At 38.5% G+C, this 19,589-nt stretch overlaps 2 protein-coding genes across 4 annotated transcripts; both read right to left on the reverse strand.

Moving 5' to 3' along the window:
• Positions 1–466: 466 nt before the first annotated feature.
• Positions 467–5,694, reverse strand: LOC128368612 (ras-related protein Rab-8A-like). Its single transcript, XM_053329465.1, has 8 exons — positions 5,535–5,694; positions 4,949–5,009; positions 2,619–2,679; positions 2,428–2,505; positions 2,246–2,335; positions 2,019–2,084; positions 1,885–1,935; positions 467–1,692 (listed from the first exon to the last, which is right to left on the reverse strand). The coding sequence occupies exons 1-8, from the start codon at positions 5,656–5,658 to the stop codon at positions 1,603–1,605; spliced, it is 621 nt and encodes a 206-aa protein (XP_053185440.1). The 5' UTR covers positions 5,659–5,694; the 3' UTR covers positions 467–1,602.
• Positions 5,695–9,915: 4,221 nt separating this feature from the next.
• On the reverse strand, positions 9,916–19,589 carry LOC128368594 (tropomyosin alpha-1 chain-like). 3 transcript variants are annotated; one of them, XM_053329442.1, is made up of 9 exons: positions 19,265–19,589; positions 16,705–16,830; positions 12,582–12,715; positions 11,737–11,854; positions 11,551–11,621; positions 11,390–11,465; positions 10,974–11,036; positions 10,821–10,890; positions 9,916–10,127 (listed from the first exon to the last, which is right to left on the reverse strand). In XM_053329442.1, the coding sequence occupies exons 1-9, from the start codon at positions 19,376–19,378 to the stop codon at positions 10,045–10,047; spliced, it is 855 nt and encodes a 284-aa protein (XP_053185417.1). In that variant the 5' UTR covers positions 19,379–19,589; the 3' UTR covers positions 9,916–10,044. The 3 variants fall into 3 exon arrangements, with proteins under 3 accessions (XP_053185417.1, XP_053185418.1, XP_053185419.1); XM_053329444.1 differs by lacking the exon at positions 9,916–10,127 and adding an exon at positions 10,428–10,643; XM_053329443.1 differs by lacking the exons at positions 16,705–16,830; positions 19,265–19,589 and adding an exon at positions 14,119–14,403.

A 19,589-nucleotide genomic window follows, 5' to 3' on the forward strand; every position in this document is an offset into this window, starting at 1 on the left:
CTTCTTCTTCTTCTTCTTCTTGTTTTCATAAATATAGAGGGCTGTTGAAGTAAATCAGGGCAATGCTTATCAGTGAACTATTACCAAGACAGTGGATCACCAGCAGTGAAATATCAAAAGAGATATTCATTAATAAGTAGGTGTAGTAAAATTTTTGAATTATGCCCCTTATATTACCAAGACTCAATAAATCAATAAAGTAATTGTATTTTTGTATTGCAAAACTATCACTTGGCACAGACTACACACAAAACACGAGTTACTGGTAAAGTGCAAGGAGAGCTGCATAAGAGCAGAGGGGGCCGGAGGTAAGGGGGCAAGGAGCTTACAGTGATTTTAATTGCTGATCAAATCACCAGAGACATCATTTAGCTTGACAGTCGACCAGAGCTGCTACAAAACTTTCACTCAAATCAAAAGGCAACAATTTAAAGTCATTCGAGACAAACTACGAAACAACTACTTTGTTAATTTTTTTTCAAGCAAAATTGCCAAACATTCGCTAGTTCCACCTACTCAAATGTGAGGATTTGTTGCCTTTCTTTCTCTGATAGTGAACCGAATATTTTGGCAGTTTTGGGATGTTGGTCAGATGAAATTTGGATTTTATAGACCAAACAGTTAAGTGATTAATCAAGAAAGCCAGTGACGGATGTTTTTATATTGTAGATGTTAACTGAAATTATACAGGAAGTACTTCTGGAAATATTCCCAAAATGTGTACTTACAACTAAATAGTTAACAATGAATGTTGAATACTTTCTCATGGAGAAAGACTAGGCAGGGAAATGTCACCGAATCAATGCTCTGCTGATCTTTTAAGAGCTAAACTGCTTTTGAAAGCTTAGACGAAAAGGCTACGAAGAATTGGAGGCAGTTTATCTGTGACATAAACAGTGATGATTAAGGCTAGATGAAATGCCCATTTGTGGTCACAGCAAATGATTGTCAATGATTACACACAAAGAAAAGGAGCAAAAATCAAATGGAAAACCTTGTAATCCAATTCCTCTCTGATCCCTTGACTGCGTTATGCTCATTAGACTCGGTATGATTCTCAACTGCTGAAATGAAAGTGCGCAACTCTGTTTAACTGGAGTTCAAGCCCATCAGTCTCTGGCTGACATTTATCACATAAAAAGGGAAAGAGCACTAATAAAAATAGATCTAAATATCACATTTGTATTTCAATCCCAAACTCTTGACATTAATTAAACGATTTCTCCCTCCAATGTGGAACTTTTAACAGTTGTGCTACCGGCTGTGTGAAATATGAGCGTGTAATACAAAGAGACTAACATCAGAAGTACGAGCCTGTTATCTGTGTGATATGGAACATCTGAAGATGTGCTCCTGGTTGCGTTCTTCACCAGTCAAGTGGTCTGACCCCTGAAGATAGCTTTTCTCCTTAAGATGGAAGAGATGCACCACTGGAAGCTTTCAGAAGAGGAAGAAAGGAGGGAGAGTCCTCCACTTATGGGAGTATCATGGTTTGTGTGGACTGGCCATGGATGGGAGAAAGGAGGAGGGGGGGAGTGCTAAAAGCAAGCACAGTCCATTTATGTCCAGCCAGCTGGCAGCCAGTATCGTAGGCCTCTGTCCTCAGAGTAGGCTACAGCGGAAGAAGCTAGTCTTTTTCTGAGGCTCTGAGATCTTGACTCCATGACTGCTCCCCTGCGGCGTGTTGCCCTCCTGAAGGGAAACAACAAAAAAACATGTCACCGCTCTTACATTTGGAGTGATTTGTGTGGAGGCTTTAATCTGGTTTCAATGCTCATGTACTTTTCTACAACCGGAGGCACCATGCTGTTGATTTAAGAGCTGCTTTTTTCTATTTCCCACAGTACATAATATTCATTTGTATGATCAAAGCGTTCATCTTACCAATTTTGTGTCCATTTTTGATTTGATGTCTCTGGCAAGTGTCAAAAATGCCTGTGAGCAGAGCAAATACACGCGTCACATTTCTGATGCATCTTTTAAAACATATTATATGTCAAGGAAGAGTGGCCCCTTACATTTTCCACATTGATGTTAGCCTTTGCGCTGGTTTCCATGAACTTGATCCCATACTCTAAAGCAAGCTAAAAAGAGAGTCAGAGAAAATTACAACCAGGTACATTTTACCAAGTTTGTTGACATCCAATTAAAATAACTGTGCACTGGTACCATCTGGCCATGGCCTCCTGAATATATTAAACAAGACATCCGTCAGAGCAGATATAACTTCAATTAAACTTCTCACCTTCTCTCCCCGGTCTTTGGACACCTGCCGCTTGTCATTGATGTCACATTTGTTCCCGAGGACCATCTTCTCCACATCAGATGATGCATGCTGGATGAGGAGGAGAGAAACTTCATTTAAAAACATGCTCATCAAGGAAAGGAGGTTATATCGGTGCCGGTATACATATATGCACGCTGTACCTCCTCAATGTTCCTTATCCAGTTCTTGATATTTTCAAAAGACTTCTCGTTCGTGATGTCGTAGACAAGCATGATTCCCTGTAGAGGACAGTAAATCAAATGCCTCTGTGTTAATAGAGCTCATCAGCAATGGCTACGTTGTAAAGAAGATTTTTGTTAACATTTCTCTGGAAACCTGTGAAGACACACACCATGGCTCCTCTGTAGTAGGCTGTCGTGATTGTTCGGAAACGCTCCTGGCCAGCTGTATCCCTGAAGAAACACCAACAAATTCACATCTCAAAAGTGTCCGTAGATATTTACAAACTGAAGAATAAACATGAAAGGCCCTTAAGATTGATTTTTGGCATGTAGCAAAGTTTTTGTCATTTCCTCTATTTTAGGAGTATGAAAGGCACATACAGGAAGTTGGTTTATCTGACATCAGCTGTGGCCAGCAGGCTGGTGTAGAGAAGTGTAAAGGGAAGTTTAAAGAAGAAATATGTAACACTTGGAGGAAATGTTTAAAAAGATCTGAAAAATAATACAATCGGGGGGGAAATGATTTTTAATAATAATGAGATAGCGCTCAATAACAAAAGGTTTTATTTTGAAAAGCTTAGATCAGAAGCCACCGGAAGCCGCCGTAGCACTGTTAGTTTGACAGAAGCTGAAACACACGGCGAAATGTTTTAACTGTAAATGAAAGTGCAGAGTTTCTAGCCTGCGTCAGACAATGCTGACTAATTATTAAAAAGCAGGATGTGATGTGTGAACTATCGTCATCTTAACTCGCTCAGCACTAATATCTCCGCACATTTTCTGATGTGTGTTGCGTTAAGCGGCAGATAAAAGACTGCTGCTGGGAGAGAAAATTAATTAAGCCGAATGGACAAGAACTAATAAATAAACTAATATTTAAAAAAACTAAATAAATGCAGCATGTTTCTAAAGTTAAAAAAAATCGTTTTAATATTCGTGATTTCAATTTTGACCCAAATAATCGTGATTATGATTTTTTCCATAATCGAGCAGCCCTAGGGTATGGATCTGCTAAAGCACATCTTGGCCATTTTCGGGTGGGGTCATGAGGCCTCTATTTACTACTCCTTACTCATGGATAACGATGTTGATCGTAACAGGATAGTTTGGCTCTTAAAACTGTTTGGGAAAGGGACCTAGGACTCACTAGGAAAGGAATAGGATGTTATCTCGGGGATTCCCAGGCAGGTATCTAGGGATATTAAAACAAGGCTGATACAATTTAAGATATTCCATCGTTTCTATTGAACTCCGTTCAGGCTGGGTCTGAAAGAGTGTAGGGCAGGGGAGGGCTCTTTAATGCACGATCACGGAGACCAAATACGAATTTGGTCCAGGGTTATACGTTCTCAGGAATCCTCGCCCCCTCAAGCATATCTCAAAACCAGTAGCAGACTGGATACAAACTAGTATCATGATCAGCAGGCAGATAATGATGGGGTAAGATTTCTTTTAACCAGACAGAAAGAAGTGGAAAATATCATATAAGTGGAGCAAATATTTAGAATTTATTTATTTGTAATTTTCGGCGTAGGGCATGATGTCAGGCGCAGGGGTACTTATTCTTGGCGCCATGGCGAGGGACTGGGTGTTATAATTCGCAGTGTGGAGGGGGATGGAAGGGGTTTTGGTTGCAGATATATATCCAACATCTTCTGATCTCTGGAATTGCTCCGACCTGCATGTTCTCATTTCGTTTTTTGCTTTGGTCTGGTGTTGTTGTTGTTGTTTGTTTCCTTTTTTTCCCCACTTTGTGTGTGCATGATGTATATTGGTATTTGCTGGTGTGTAGATCGATTTTCTTTTTCTTTTTCTCTGTTTCTTTAGTTAATTGTTTTTGGTGGTATTGTGGTGTGGTATTGAAAATGTTCAATAAAAGTTTAAGTCATAAAATATACACACACACACACATTTACATTTAAATGTTTATCTGTAGCTGATATGAGGCTTCAGCAGTCTGAGTTAGTCACGTCAAGTGGATATCTGTCACACTTAGTTTTTTTTAGCATCAAATTTCCTCTTTGTGTTTTCCTGTTGAGCTGTGGCGGAAGTACAGTAACAAAAAGAGGGGCTGTAGCACTAAAAAGACTGTTTAAAAGATATCTACTTAATTTGACTCATTTGGATGGCTGAAGCTTTGTTAGCTTTAGATAAACGTTTAAACACATCCTAGTGGATTTTAGCACCCCATCATTTACATTGTAAGTGCATTATGAATGGATCTTTTTAATGGCCATTATGAACAAGAGGTATGATTATGGCATGAAAAACCTATATGTTAATTTAGGGACATGACTGTTTTAAAATAGGCTTTAAAAATGTGAGCCTGTCCTTCTGCTCAACTGAATTTAAGATGTGTGGATATTTATTTCTGGATCACATCCTGTCAAATGGCACATCAAGGACTCAATAAAACTAGAGTGCTATCTATGCTTTTTAGCAAAAACACAGCAAAACGCCACGTCATGCAGCATTATCATTATCATTAAGAGGAACTCACCATATCTGTAACTTTATCTTCTTGCCGTCAAGCTCTATTGTCCTAATCTTGAAATCGATGCCTGGAGGGATAAAAGAGGATCATACATGTCAATCATAACCGTAGCTTCCTAGCTTGGTATGACACGATAATGACACTTATGCTGGAAATATACGGCGGTCAGTTTGCTTGTCACGGCAGACAGCAATAATAAAGTCATAAAAGAACATCAGCGCTTTTTTAAATGTTGAAATGAATCAGCAATTGCGTGTTACATATGACTTTCCGGTTCTTTCCCAGGCTGTAGACGGGGCCTAGCGGCTAACAGCTAATGCTACCGGCATGACTACTTCCTGCTCTCCAGAAATTAGCCTCATACAAAAAACACACAAGAAACAATTATCCCCATGTGTAATCCAAGATACATGCGTTTCATAGTACTTATACATTAACGCACAACGAACTGTATTATTGAGAAAAGAGAAAATACTCTTAAATAAAGACCCAACGTAGCATAGCAAAACCAGCAATTAGACGGGACCGCAGAGCCCATTTACAATACTGTAAACAGACACAGTTTCACATCACCTAAATAATAAAAACACACCTATAGTGGAGATGAAGGTCGAGTTGAAGGCGTCTTCCGAAAATCTGAACAGGACACATGTCTTGCCGACACCGGAGTCCCCGATTAACAGCAATTTAAACAAATAGTCGTATGTCTTCGCCATAGTTGATATTATTGCGGAAATCCCGCGCGGCGGAGCAGCGAGCTGCTGATCAGAGAGGCGCCGCCTGCTGGTCAGCAGGTTTATGTCTGGGACCAGAGGGCGTTCACTTCCTCTAACAGGGGTGTCAGACTCATTTTAGTTCAAGGACTACAGACATATTTGACCTCACTTGGGCCAAACCATTAAAATCCACTGCATAATAACTGTGTTCAGTGATTCTTTAGAATTGGGACAAAACCTTATTTTTTGGGGATTCTGATTTTTATTATTTAATTTTGCTGGGAAAATATATTTTAAAAGATTAAAGTCTTGGCTATTAAATCCTGTAATGGGCAAATTTACCAGTTATTTTTTTTCTTTTACTTAAATTGCACTTTTTGCAGCTGAGGGCTTGATTTTTTTCAACTCCATCATAATGTAAACTTCTGTTGAAAAAGTAATTTGTGTTTGTGATAAACCACATCTAATATTGTCTGTAACACAAAGAACAAACATTAGGTGTACCTTTTTAACTTTTTATTGACATAAACTCATTTATAAATCCATTCTGAACATATATTTGATGAATATAACAGAAAATATCCATCTGACCGAGGTGACTTCTCAATGACAGAGTTGAGAGCCAACTATTATTTATAGATGAATAATAAGTAATGTATATAAAATATATTATGACTTTTCTATAATAAAACATATTTTCACTAAGCAGATGAACAGGCCTTAAGATGCCTTAAAAAGATTAGATAAGTCGTCCCAAATGTGTACATTATTTTTGCAGACAGGCCTGTCAGTTTGGGGTTACCCTGGAAAGAGATACTGATAAAATGTGTCCTTAAAATCTGAATCATGTTGCAAGGCCTTTATCTCAAGTTTAACATCTACAGAAAGATCAGAAGACTTGACTGAGAATGGTGTGCAAAAATAAGCGAGAACAGCAATGTGTTTTGTTGAAAATTTGGACTTAAGTATTCTGCAATTTTCATACTTAGTTATCCAGTGGGCCGGAGTGGACCCTTTGCCAGGCCGGTTCTGGACCACGGGCCGTATGTTTGACACTCCTGCTCTAACAACTACATTTTAGAAACTATTAGTGGTGGATGAAGTATTCAGAGCTTTTACTCAAATGAAAGAACCAATACAGCAATGTTGAAGTAAGGATTAGCAGCCAAATGTAGTTAAAGTATTATATAACCAGGGTTGGGAATGTTACTCTGGAAATGTAATAGATTACAGATTACTAGTTATCATATTTAAAATGTAATAAGTAATGGAACTATTTCAATTACTTAGTCAAAGTAATGTAATTTATTACATTTGATTACTTTTTGATTACTTTTCTAATTTTCAAATGTTTTCAGTGTTAGGGTAAGTGTACCCATTAAGCCCACCTAAATCCATGTTCAGTTCTTTTTCATGGATACTGACATGACTTATAAGGGAGATCATTTCTTATGAAGAAAGATTTATCCCCTATTTGGAAATGTATTCATTAGTTCATGTAGATTTTGGAATGTAAAATAAAGATATTTGATGGAAAAAAGTCAAAAATCTGGCATGGTATTGGTATTGTGACACCATTTAAGCCGATGTGTGCTCCAAATAAGTCCAGGTCATGATTTATTTACAAAATATTTTTATAAAACCCTCCAAAGGGTCATCAGATATACTTGAGGGGTGGTTCTGACACTTTTCTCGTACACAAATCTGTTGTCAGTTTTTTTTACTTTTTCTCTATTGTTTGATATTTGTTGAAATATTGGATCATGTGAACAATGAAACCATGTGAGAAGTTTAGAGGGAAAATCACTATTTTGTGGAGCTGTGAACAACTCATAGACATCTGAAATGTGACCCTGCACACTTCACACTGCACAAGTACATTGAAATTATACTGAAGTACAGTACTGACACAGGTTTACATGCCATAATCATTCTTCCTGTTCACTGATTACTAGAAGCCACCACTTGATGTGACTAACTCAGACTGCCGAAGCCTCATACCAGCTACAGATAAACTTTTAAAAGCATTTTTACACAAAATTACTGTGTGGACACGCTGTGTATTTTGTCACTTAAATTGAAAGTACATTTGATGGGGATCTTTTAATGTTCAGTATGAATAGCAGGAGTGATATCATGGGGTTAAACCTCTTTCACTGTCATCTGGGCACCTGACTGTTGTTTTATGACATATTTGAAAATTGTGAAGCTATCATGTAATCTATTTTTTCTCAATTCATTTCAGTTTGTTTTCAGCAGCCAGATCACAAATTTGATTGAAACGCAACCCAATGCTTCACATCAGATGAGCCATGATGACCCATAATTAGATTTACGGTTAAAGAACCAGTATGTACTATATTTAGGCTACTAAACTGTATCCTAAAATAACCTAAATATGTTATCAGAGATTAAGGAAACAAGGTGAAATACTGTCTTCTGCGACTATAATACCACAGCCATTATTTTCTCCTAAGAAATTTACTTTATTCTGGTTCAAAATGTCTTCTTTTTTTTGGCCTACACCAGCCTGTTGGCCAAAAGCTAAAATCAGATAAATCAACTTCCTGTACATGCCTTTCATACTCCTAAAAAAAGAGGAAATGACAAAAATTTTCCCACATGCCAAAAACAATCTTAAGGGCCTTTCATGTTTGTTCTTCAGTTTGTAAATATCTACGGACAACTATGAGATGTGAATGTGTTTTTCAGGGATACAGCATTTCCGAAAAATCACGACAGCCTACTACAGTGGAGCCATGGTGTTTGTCTTCACAGGTTTCCAGACAAATGTTAACAAAAATCTACTTTCCAATATAGCCATTGCTAGACAGTAAATGTGTAAGATATCCACTTGATATGATAACTTAGACTGCTGAAGCCTCATATAAACTTCAGATGAACTATTACAGAAAACCTATTTCAGTGTTCATTTGGGCACCTGACTATCCCTTAGTGTCCTCAGTTCTTATGACCCTGCTTATAACAAGAGTGTTTTCACATTGTGGTCTTCAATTCAATTCAAGGGGTTATTTCTTCAGTTAGAAACAGAAACCAGAAAAGCTGATGAACATTATCGTCATCTACGTGGCAATGTCTCCGTTAACTAATTGATTACATGATATTTAAAAGTGGTACCAATTTTCAATATGCCATCCTACATAGATTATTCATATTATGTATTAACAAGGCTCGTAAAAAGTATTTGTGTTTCCATTGTAATAATACATTTTAATTGTAGAGTGCTTATATAAAGATGAATTCAATTGCTGGTTAATAAGGAGATAATTATAAGTTCCATATATCTTAAGAAAACATACAATCTCTATACTCATTGACACTACTGTTATGTGCAGCCAAGGGGTCGGCAGCTGAGCCATATCTCCAGTCTTGCATTTGAAGAATTCACCTTCTGTGCAGAGTGCACTGAAAACACTACATGTCAGCACATGTAAACTAAAGGGTGAGCTCCTCTCAGGCTACGAATCTTTGGCTTTGTTTTGAAATTGCCTTACAGACATACACAAACACAGATAGTACATACAGATGGATGACAAGTTAAATAAAAAAGCAGGTACAGGCATGAATACTTGACCCCTACAGTGAGGACATTCAGTGGCTCTGTTATGTTGTGGGGGGCATTCTGTTGGCATCGTTTGACTACTTCAAATCAATACAAAGTCTGAGTGATCACCTTTATCCTATGATGATACATTTCTATCCTGATGGGAGTGGCCCCCATCCATAGGGCACGAGGGCTCACTGAATGGCTTGAGTATGAAAATTATGTGAATCACATGTTTTGGCCTTCACAGTCACAATCCATTTTTTCTCAATCCAAATAAACACCATCATCAAAACACCAAATGATGGAATATCTTTTAGAAGAATGTTGTTCATCCCTCCAGTAGCGTCCGATACTTGTAGAATTGATGCCAAGGAGCACTGAAGTAGCACGTGGTGGCCCAACACTTTACTAAGGCACTTAAAAGTTTTCCTTTAATTTGTCACCCGTCTGTAGCATCACATAGATACACACACACACACACACACACACACACACACACACACACACACACACACACACACACACACGCGGTCAACTCATCAAATTAGTTGAAGCAGCAGCAACATGGACACCGTCATCATCATCATCAGTTTTATTTGTTCTCAGTTTGGTCAATAACACAATTGAAAATCATGTGGACCCAAAAATGTTATAAAAAGGGGGAAAGGAACAAAAGACACATAAATATATAAAAGGGGTACATGTGTTTTATCAACCAGGGATAAGAGTGACATTACAGAAGATGGATGGCATTTAGAAAATATCTTTTAACAAAACAATGGGGCTTTTTTTGATCGTTTGGTGTTCTTCTTCGCATTTTACAAGCTATTGAGCTCCTGCAGTGTTTGGTCCAGGACTTGGTGCATTCCTATGTTTTCCTCTTTAGCATGCGATAGGTTCTCTGCAATAAAAGAAGTGACAGCAGATATAAAATGCAGTAGTATAGAGCAGTAAAAAAAACATGAATGATTTTATTGAAGGTAAATCGAAAGGAACTCACTGGTGCACAATATGGAAACCAATAAATTTGACCTTTCTATTGTGGTCAATAAATATAAAAACTTTATGCTGTATAAGTGTGTTACTGACTGTATAACTAAGGCATAGTGTTTAACCTTCAACCATAAATGAGGAAAAGTACAGTGGCAGAGCTGTGAAAAGCAGGCTCAGTTGAAAAGACAGAAGACAAGGTAAAAGAGAAAATATCTTTATTGAGCTTTTTAGTTTAGTGGAAAACAAGAAACAAAAGGAAAGGCAGAAAAGACAAAGTGCTTCCAATCAGGTGGCAAGGAGACAACAGGGAAAGTGAAAACATCATGAGCCAAATGCAAGGTTTACAAGGTGTTCATATCATTGAGGGCATTATCCAGCTCCTCACTGATAGCCTTGTATTTCAGCTTCTGAGTATACAGTTCGTCTGCAGGTCAAAGGTCAGGCAGGGCAGAAAAGGAAAGCAGGTTCAGAGGAAAATGCAAAGTTGTGCAGGGAAACAAGGAGAAGAAAAGAGAGAAATCAGAAAGGTCAGATCAGAGTATAAGAGGAAATGAACATCAATGAAAGTAAAGAGAAACTAAAAGTATGATTAAAAGTGTACCTTCTAAGTCATCTATGGACTTTTCCAGCTTAGCCACTGTCCTTTCTGCAAATTCTGCACGGGTCTCCGCCTTTGGAAAGACAACACACATGTTAATCGTACAGAAACAGCTTCACTCACTTCAGAAAGTGTAGCTCGAGCAGATCCACCTACCTCCTTAAGTCTGTCATTCAGGACTTTGATCTCCTCCTCATATTTGTCTTCTTTCTCAGAGTACTGTATGAACAGAGAGATAGATAAAGGAAATCAGTTAATATCAAAAACAGTAACATTATGATGTTTACTTTTCATGCTCAGTAGTTATGTTGTGAATTTATTAATACAGATTTTACATTACATTTGTCTTTTTTTTTTAATTAGATGCTAGTTTTACAGTCTTGAAGCTCATTCTGGACAGGTATGGACAGGTTAAATGAATAAGTAACGATTTTTCTACTTTTAGAAAATATAATATTCAAGTGAACTGCTGAGTGCTTGCACTGGGTTAAAACTATGAGTGTTAATGTGAGAAGTTGTCAGGTCAAGCAGCAAGCTGATATGAAAGAAGCTAGTATAGATAAACAACTCGCCTTATCAGACTGAGCCTCTAGAGACTTCAGGTTGTTGGTGACATTCTTCAACTCTTCCTCCAGGTCACCACACTTGCTGTAGGAACAGAGGAAAACATTATAAACCCTTTTCAATAACGCTTTCTGGTATTTAGTATGTTTAAATCTTGTCTGAAACTTACAGTTCAGCAATTTCTGCCCTCTCCTCTGCTCTCTCCAGCTCACCCTCGAGGATGACCAGTTTACGGGCAACCTGACGTAGAAGAAACACAAAATCACGATCAGGGAAAAACAAAAAATACAACATCAGCGTCATCTTCATCTAAAAAACGAAACTAAGTTGAAATGTGATCTCTGTTCCGCCCCACCTCCTCGTATTTGCGGTCGGCCTCCTCAGCGATGTGCTTGGCCTCTTTGAGCTGCATCTCCTGAATCTCCATCTTCTCCTCGTCTTTCATGGCTCTGTTCTCAATCACCTTCATGCCTCTAATGACAGGAAATATACACACGTTTTAGTGCAACACATTTCTAACATTACTGATGCAACAAAGGATTATCAGACATTTACATTTCATCAGTATGAGGTGTCAATTTCAATTCAACATACCATTTATTTAATGACATACACAGTTCATGTGGTAAATCATCCTGCTTTGGTCCAAACATTATATCCTGGGCTGTTTGAGGTTCAATATTTTCAGAACCAGAAACTCAACAGTCATTGATCTTGACTGACAGATTACATTTCCCATTTTTGTCATTACATATTTCAAAACTTATACTAAAGAAAACACTAAAAAAAGACATCATGCAAGGACAAAACTGTGATGAACACTAAGATTGGATGAACTTCTTCAGTTCTTCTATATAATCAAGATTTTGGTGTTTTTAGTCACAAACATTTTTAAAGAATTTTAAAAAGGATGTTACAGTATTCAAGGAAACTATGTTACCTTCACTTACTTGTGTTATGTTACTAAACTGTTAATAGTTACAGCTATGTCTTTGACTGTAGTGTAGTATTTTATGTAGACAAAGTGCTAATTTATAACTTCCACAGCCATAAGCAGTTAATGAACTGTTGATCTACATGTTGTAGTTACTACATTATGACTACTAATAAAACATCTATGGTGGCAATCAATTCTAAACTTTAATCTCCGTTGCTGAGTGAAGATAAATCTCCTCTCATGTGGTCTGTGTTGATGGTCACCTTTCACTCTCATCTGCAGCCTTCTCAGCCTCCTCCAGCTTCTGCAGGGCTGTAGCCAGTCTCTCCTGAGCACGGTCCAGCTCCTCCTCCACCAGCTGGATCCTGCGGTTCAAGGATGCCACATCGCCCTCGGCCTATAGCAGTACAGCAGGAGAGGTCATAGGTCAGCCAGGAAACATGTTTTTGCTTCAAGAGGAAGGATGCGGTTTAGTATTGTTAAAGCTTCAAAAATGTTTCGTGTCTGTTTGGAAGATTTGGAGCAGATGTAAGTTCCTTGTTCAGTCATGCATACTCATTCCTTGCAGTGAAATTACCTAAATGCTGTTTTTTTTATTTTATCCCTACTTACTGTCAGGAATCATGTGCAACACACTGATATCGCATGTGTTCCTGTTTTCTTTCCCCCCTGCTACAGATTTCTTAAGTGTAATCCATTTCACTCTTAACAACCGTGATGAATTTGATGATGTTCTGAACTTTGCAGCTTGACCAGACACTGTACTTTGACCAGATGGCCTAAAATAAAAACATGCTGATGTAGACTCATGGTCTGGCAACGTTTAAACCCTGTGACACATTTTAAGTGGCACAGCTAGCTTGACTATTGTACTGTTAGCCTGTGTATGTCTTAGGAGACGACAGACTGCTTCTTCTCTGCCTGTTTCCTGTGGGACTGATGTCACAGATAACCACCTCTGCTCTCTTCTTCCTGTGTAGCAAGAGGCCAAGGAGGAGCAGGGTGGATTGCCGCTCCTCATTTAAGAGTTGTGCCCATTTTTAGTAGGGCAAACAGCTAAAAGGGTGAGCAGAACAAATACTTTGGACAAAACTGGCATTTCCAAATGTCTGAAACAGCTAATGGAACTAATCCAAGCTTATAAAACATTATAAATCTGTATTCATACAACCACACTGACATTATATTGGATACTTAAAGTGCCGGGAGTACTTCTGGGTGTTTTACACCACTGGTTGTCAAACTTTTTCACATAAAGAAACTGAAAATTAGACCACAGACCCCAATTTGATAAGCTTTTGGCTTTTAGATGTATAAAATGTATGAAACCCCTGACCAGCATAGTCATACATTCAGTCACTAGGTTACTTATGGATGAAATCATGATTAAAATGGGCATTATATATTCCCTCATTTGCTGGGGGCCCCCTCAAGGACCCCCTGAGAGTCCCCGGACCCCACTTTGAAAACAGTTTAACACGATATAGGGCGTGTTTAAATTAGATAACGCAACCGAACAAAAGTCTGCGAAGGAATGTCGCCACAATGTTTCCTCATTTTCCGATAAGCCTCTAAAATGACTTTATGGAAACACGAGAGCACAAAAGTATCAAATGTACTTTTGGAGGTTGGGTTTGAAGTTCTTCTGGGAGTGTTATATGACTATTATTATCGCTACCTGGAGTCGAACGCTGACGGTGTTCGCGTCAATTATTTATAGTCACCAATTAACATGAGCACGAGGTTAAAGATACTCCGCAGATCTGATTCTTAAATTGGATAAATGTTGAATAATCTCACTTTTTCGCGCAGTTCCCGTTCAGTGTCCAAGTCCCTTTGTACTGCCAATGCTCGATCTTCTGCCTCATCAACTTGCTGTTGGAGGGCTTGGATTTTCTTCTTGACCATCTCCATTATGTCGATTACTTTGTTTTCTCACAAAAGGTAAAAATGTAAACCCGTATAGAGCAGTATGTATCCTTGAAAAAAGTTACTAATTGGCGTCAAAAGTTGCAGGCACCGAGGAAACTTTTTCTCGGGGCAGGAAATAAGGGACGTGCAGTGTAGGGATGGGGAAAAAAAGGGCTGGGAGTTTTCAGGAAATTTATGGCGAGATCCTCCAATCCTGTGAAGAAGCCTGTCTCAGATGACATCACAGGATTTAGGAGGGGGAAGGCATTGCTCTTTTCCTTCACAAAAGAGGTGTGTTTGTGTGTGCGTGTGTGTGTGTGTATGTAAGTGTGTCTGGATTTTCTATTGTGGACTTATATGGCAAATAAGGTGTTGCTTAGGCTGCATTTTTCTGCTGTGATTAGAGAGAGCAGTTGTCTCATGTGAGTCATCTATCTGATTCATATATAAATGTATGAATCATATCTAACGTAGATCATAACATATTACTGGTGTGAGGAGCTAGATAGATAAGTAAAGATTTGAACGAGGGAGTCTTGTTGTAAACTTTATGGAAATCAAAGGTCCAACGATCTGCCTCTGCGTACGGGAGGAGGTAGGGTAAAGGGTGGGGTGGGGCCGTAATAATCCTCTCCAACAAGGGTTGTTGACCTGCAGTGGCTAGGAATGTAAATTGATTTGGTTGCATACATGACCCGCAGCCATCGGGTGGCGACACATTCCTTTTACGCCCCCCTTCTCCTTCTCCTTCTCCTCCTCCTCACCCCCCTCCTCCTCTTCCCCGTTTTTCATAGCAATTCCTGGGTTTATTTTCTCTTGCGTTCCTGTATTACACAATGTATGTGATGTATCAGTGGTCTGTAAAACCAGTGTGAAACACATTAGAAGAAGAAGTAGTGGATGCCAAAAGCATTTGATAAGCCATCTGAGACAGAAATCTGACCTTTAACCTTTGAGGGCCTTATCTTAACCTCGTTTCACTGGTAGTTTAAGAGCTATGATGACTTCACTGACTGCTTTCTTTTGACACCATTCATTCAATTCAAATTCACAGCCATTGTTAGAGCTGAATCAATTAGTTGATGAATGGATTATTAGAAGGTTAATCAGCAGCTATTTTGATTAAGTTTTGATTGTTAGTCAGACAATAGACGTCATGTAAGAAAACAGTAATTGTGGGTTCCTTTTATATTTTCTGACATTTTTTAGACCAGATAATTCATCGAGAAAAATAAAGTAATAAGCTAGTGAAAACAATCATTAGTCACCCCTTTAGTAGTCATATGTGTGTACAACAAAACAGGCTTCTTCCTAAAAGTAAAAAAGACGTTTAATGCGTCTTTTAAAACATTGTGGAAAAGTTTCTTGTGTGTCATGTCAACAATATTGGACATGACTGCCCAGAAGAACAATCTAAATTGAGTCAGTGTCTGTCTCCACATTTCTTTTGTTGAACCTTTTACTGCTTTAGATAAAAGATGAGACAGAAGAGAACCAAGAAACCAAAAGAAAAGACCATAAATCAAATAGATGCTCTTTGAAGGTGAATGGTCATCTTGTTGTACACCAACAAGGTATGTACTGTAAGGCCAGACAGAGGGAAGTGTGATATCTCCGCCCAAAAAAAGGCCAGAGCATTGATTTCATTAGACACTGCAGTATGGGGTTCTCTGTTTGCTTAAGCTGCATTCCTGAGATTCCAGGTCGACTACAGGCTGGCCAAGTTTTGTCTGTGCTTGAGAAATAGCTCTGTTTCAGACTTCAGAAAGCCACCAAAAACTCAGTTGCTCCCAACACTGACTGAACGGGTTAGAAGATGCAAGTTATTCATACCGTGCCTGGACGATCGTTTCTTTCATACAGTGATTCTAAGGTGCTCAGGAGGGGCTTGAAAGTTAAGTTACTGACAAATATACTGAACAGTGCCACTCTGTGTTTGATACACAAAAAAGGGATTTGGGCTTGAATGACCCATCCGGCTTATTTACCTTCAATCTAATGATAAACCTTTGGTATAATTTTGGTCATATTATTATTATTTTTTTATCATTCCTTTGTTTCGTTGCTATCAAAGAAAACTATTAAAGAAAATTTTCTTCATTTCAGTGATTACATTTTTCATCTTTGTATTAAACTATTATCTTTTCTGAGGGTTAATGTTTTAATCACTCTGTTGCTATGTGGGAACAACCAAACTGAGCTATTAAGGCGAGTCCAGACATGGCCTGTTCTGGGAATGTTAGCAGTGAAAGCAACACTCATGTCTGAATACTGAACTGAATACTGTTAGTTTTTTTCACTCTAATTTGATAGAAAATAACTTATTTCTGCTTATTTTGGTTTTACTCATGCAGCGATATTTCAGTCCATCTGAGAGAGTGGATATTGATACTTTATACGACTGAAACTTTGGTTGTGGTGTTCCACTGTAATGTGGATAATGTGTTTCAGATGGCGTCTTTGTGGTGAACTCACATCTGTGGCCTTCTTCTCCGACAGTTCCAGTTTCTCCTGAGCATCCTTCAGGGCCTCCGAGTACTTGTCCAGCTCATCTTCTGTTCCCTTCAGTTTCTTCTGCAGAGCGAGCAGCTCATCCTCAAGCTGAAACAAGAGAATTATGAAGGATAGTCAGAAAGCAGACAGCAAAGCCAAACCAACTTTGTGGAAATGTATAAGAATGTAAAGTAAGAATCAACATGCTAACATTTTTAGATGCAATTTCTTCCTGGTCTTTTAAGGGAAACGTTTTGTTTCCTTATGTAAGAAAGTGCATCATGAAAATGACAATAAAGGAATCTTGAATGCTGACAATGACAATGATAACATGCTGATGTTTAGTGGTACAATGTCTACTATGTTCATCATTGAAGTTTAGCTTATTTACATGCTAGATTTTGCTACACAGCTGATGTGAATGTCATTAGTTTTGGATACATTTTGGAGGATATTGGATGAAATATTTGGAGCTGATAATAGCACTAGATGTGAGGTTAAGGGATCACCAAAGGTATAATAAATCATCCTGAGAAGAACATGAATGTCTGTACCAAATGTCACGACAAACCATCAAATAGTTGAGACATTTCACTAAGAGTCACAAATATTATAGTCATGTTGGCACTAGAGGCCAATGAAGATCACCAAAGTCTTTAGGCTTCATGGCAATACATCCAGCACTTCAGATATTTGAGTCTGGACCAAACTGTTCCACCAATGTTCACTTTCATCCCTGGAGTAAAACGTTTTAGCGTGGCTAAGAAATTCAAAGAGATGTTTTCTGTTACTCTTGATGATCCACAGAACATGCTGTCAATGGCTTTCATCAGGACCATTTCCTCTGTAGAAAGTAGTTCCAAAGTAAATCCTTCATGATGAAGACTGTGGATTATTGAGACTAACCAGGACACTGTTTCTGAAACTACTCATTGCTGCCGAATGTTTAAATTCTTTTATAATTTGGATAAACTAGCCCTTTAATTGCAGCTGTGGTCTGTACCTGGTGTTATGTTTAATAGATGTTGATACATGAGTATTGGTTTTTGTGTATTTTCAGTGCCGTCAGTCAGCCTAAATACACTCCGATGTTAATTTAGTCATGCCAACAACAACAGCATCTCTTCGGACAGCTTGTATCTCTGCCACCCAAACAAACTAAAGAGCTCTGAATAATCTTCTAGGATTGCTGACTGTTCTTGATGTGGAAGACATACTGAGGGTCCATATGTTCAGTGCCACTGACAACTGCCACTCCCTGTACTCTCTGGGGGTATGATTAGGGCATTAGCCACCCAAGACAGGATTCTTTTCACTTGCTTTAATGTAGATCCTAGCTTTGTCCGTGCCTCTCCAACTTGCTGCTCTCTGGCATTCCACTCGTTCCACCAAGATGAAGACACCACCTCCCACTGTGCAATAATTAGCTCTTTTAGAAACCTCAAATATCCTATTACATCTCTAGATTCTACTTTGCTCGTATCAAGTGGTACAAGTACGCTGTCATCAAGTTAGCCCTTGAAATATCAAGCTGCCAGAGGCTCTAGCACTCCAGCACCAAATATGGATGTAGAGAATTTGTGAGGTTTCCTCTGAAATGGTACAGAAAAACATCAGATAAGGATGCTGGGTAATGCAGTCCCCATAGATTCAGAGCAACAGCTGCTTTAGATGGGTTGTTTTAAGTCCTGCAGTACCACTTGATAGCTTCAATTAATTCCTCAGGTTCATTATGGATTATATATCTAGTAGTCTTCACTCTGGTATTCTCTTTGTGCCTCCCTGAAGGGATAAACCACCTTCTTCACAAGAAGACAAGCCCCTAGGGTTCAGGATCAGCTGCTCTCTGTACTTCAGCAGTTGGTACTCTGGGAAATAGTTGACATTTTGTGTTGAGCCCTTCGCCAGTCAACACAAGTGTTTTAGTATCGAAGGTTTTTGTTTGAGACCATTCAATAACCAGTATAATCACCAGTATAAAAAAGAACACCAGTATGTTAATCTTATATTCGCTTCTTTGTCCAAAAGATGATGAATATGAATTCAATTTAAGCCATTGTTGGACTAAAAATCAATCAATCAAATAATTTTTTCCAGATATTGCTGGAAACAACATTTTTAAAATACTTTCTGATATTACACTGTGCAAAATGTACATACATTTACTCATATAATAATCCACAAGAGTTTCCATATGCATACATTACATAAAACCAATTAAATGTAAAACAAAAATATATATATTTTTGTTTCTTTAAAACTGACAATTTCTCAGGATTCATTTATTGGGACAATGGATTGTAACTGTTGTTGTAGCAGCTCTCCCTTCGTGGTTATTAATGTATTTTGTATTTCATCACTTCATGTGGGATCAATAAAGTTTATGTTGTCTTATCTTTTTATCCATAGAAATATTGAGATAGTATTAAAATATTGCCCAGCTAACTCCAGATTCAGTACGACTTGTGCTATATAAGAGCACACATTGTCATCCATGGCATCCATCCTTTGTTCCCCTTAAAAACCATCAGCCATGTCTCACCTGCTTGCACTTATCCTCTGCTGCCTTCTGGTCGGATTCAGCTTGTTCTGCCCTGTCGATGGCATTCTCCTTATCCAACTTCAGCATCTGCATCTTCTTCTTGATGGCCTCCATGGTGACAGTTGGGTTTTAGTGTCTTGCAGGTTTTGGAAAGGAAAAAAAAAGGTTTTATTTCTTTGTAGGTAAAAAGCTGTTGCAGATGTTCAGACGAAGACCCGTCACGAGAGTCCTTGCAAGGTTGATAGAGGAAGCAACTGGTAGATGCAGAGAGGAGGAGAGAGACAGAGGGAGCTGAGAGCGAGTGAGCAAAGGAGAGGAGGATGCA

Source organism: Scomber japonicus, chromosome 12 (assembly GCF_027409825.1).
Source record: "Scomber japonicus isolate fScoJap1 chromosome 12, fScoJap1.pri, whole genome shotgun sequence".
NCBI classification, from domain to species: Eukaryota; Metazoa; Chordata; class Actinopteri; order Scombriformes; family Scombridae; genus Scomber; species Scomber japonicus.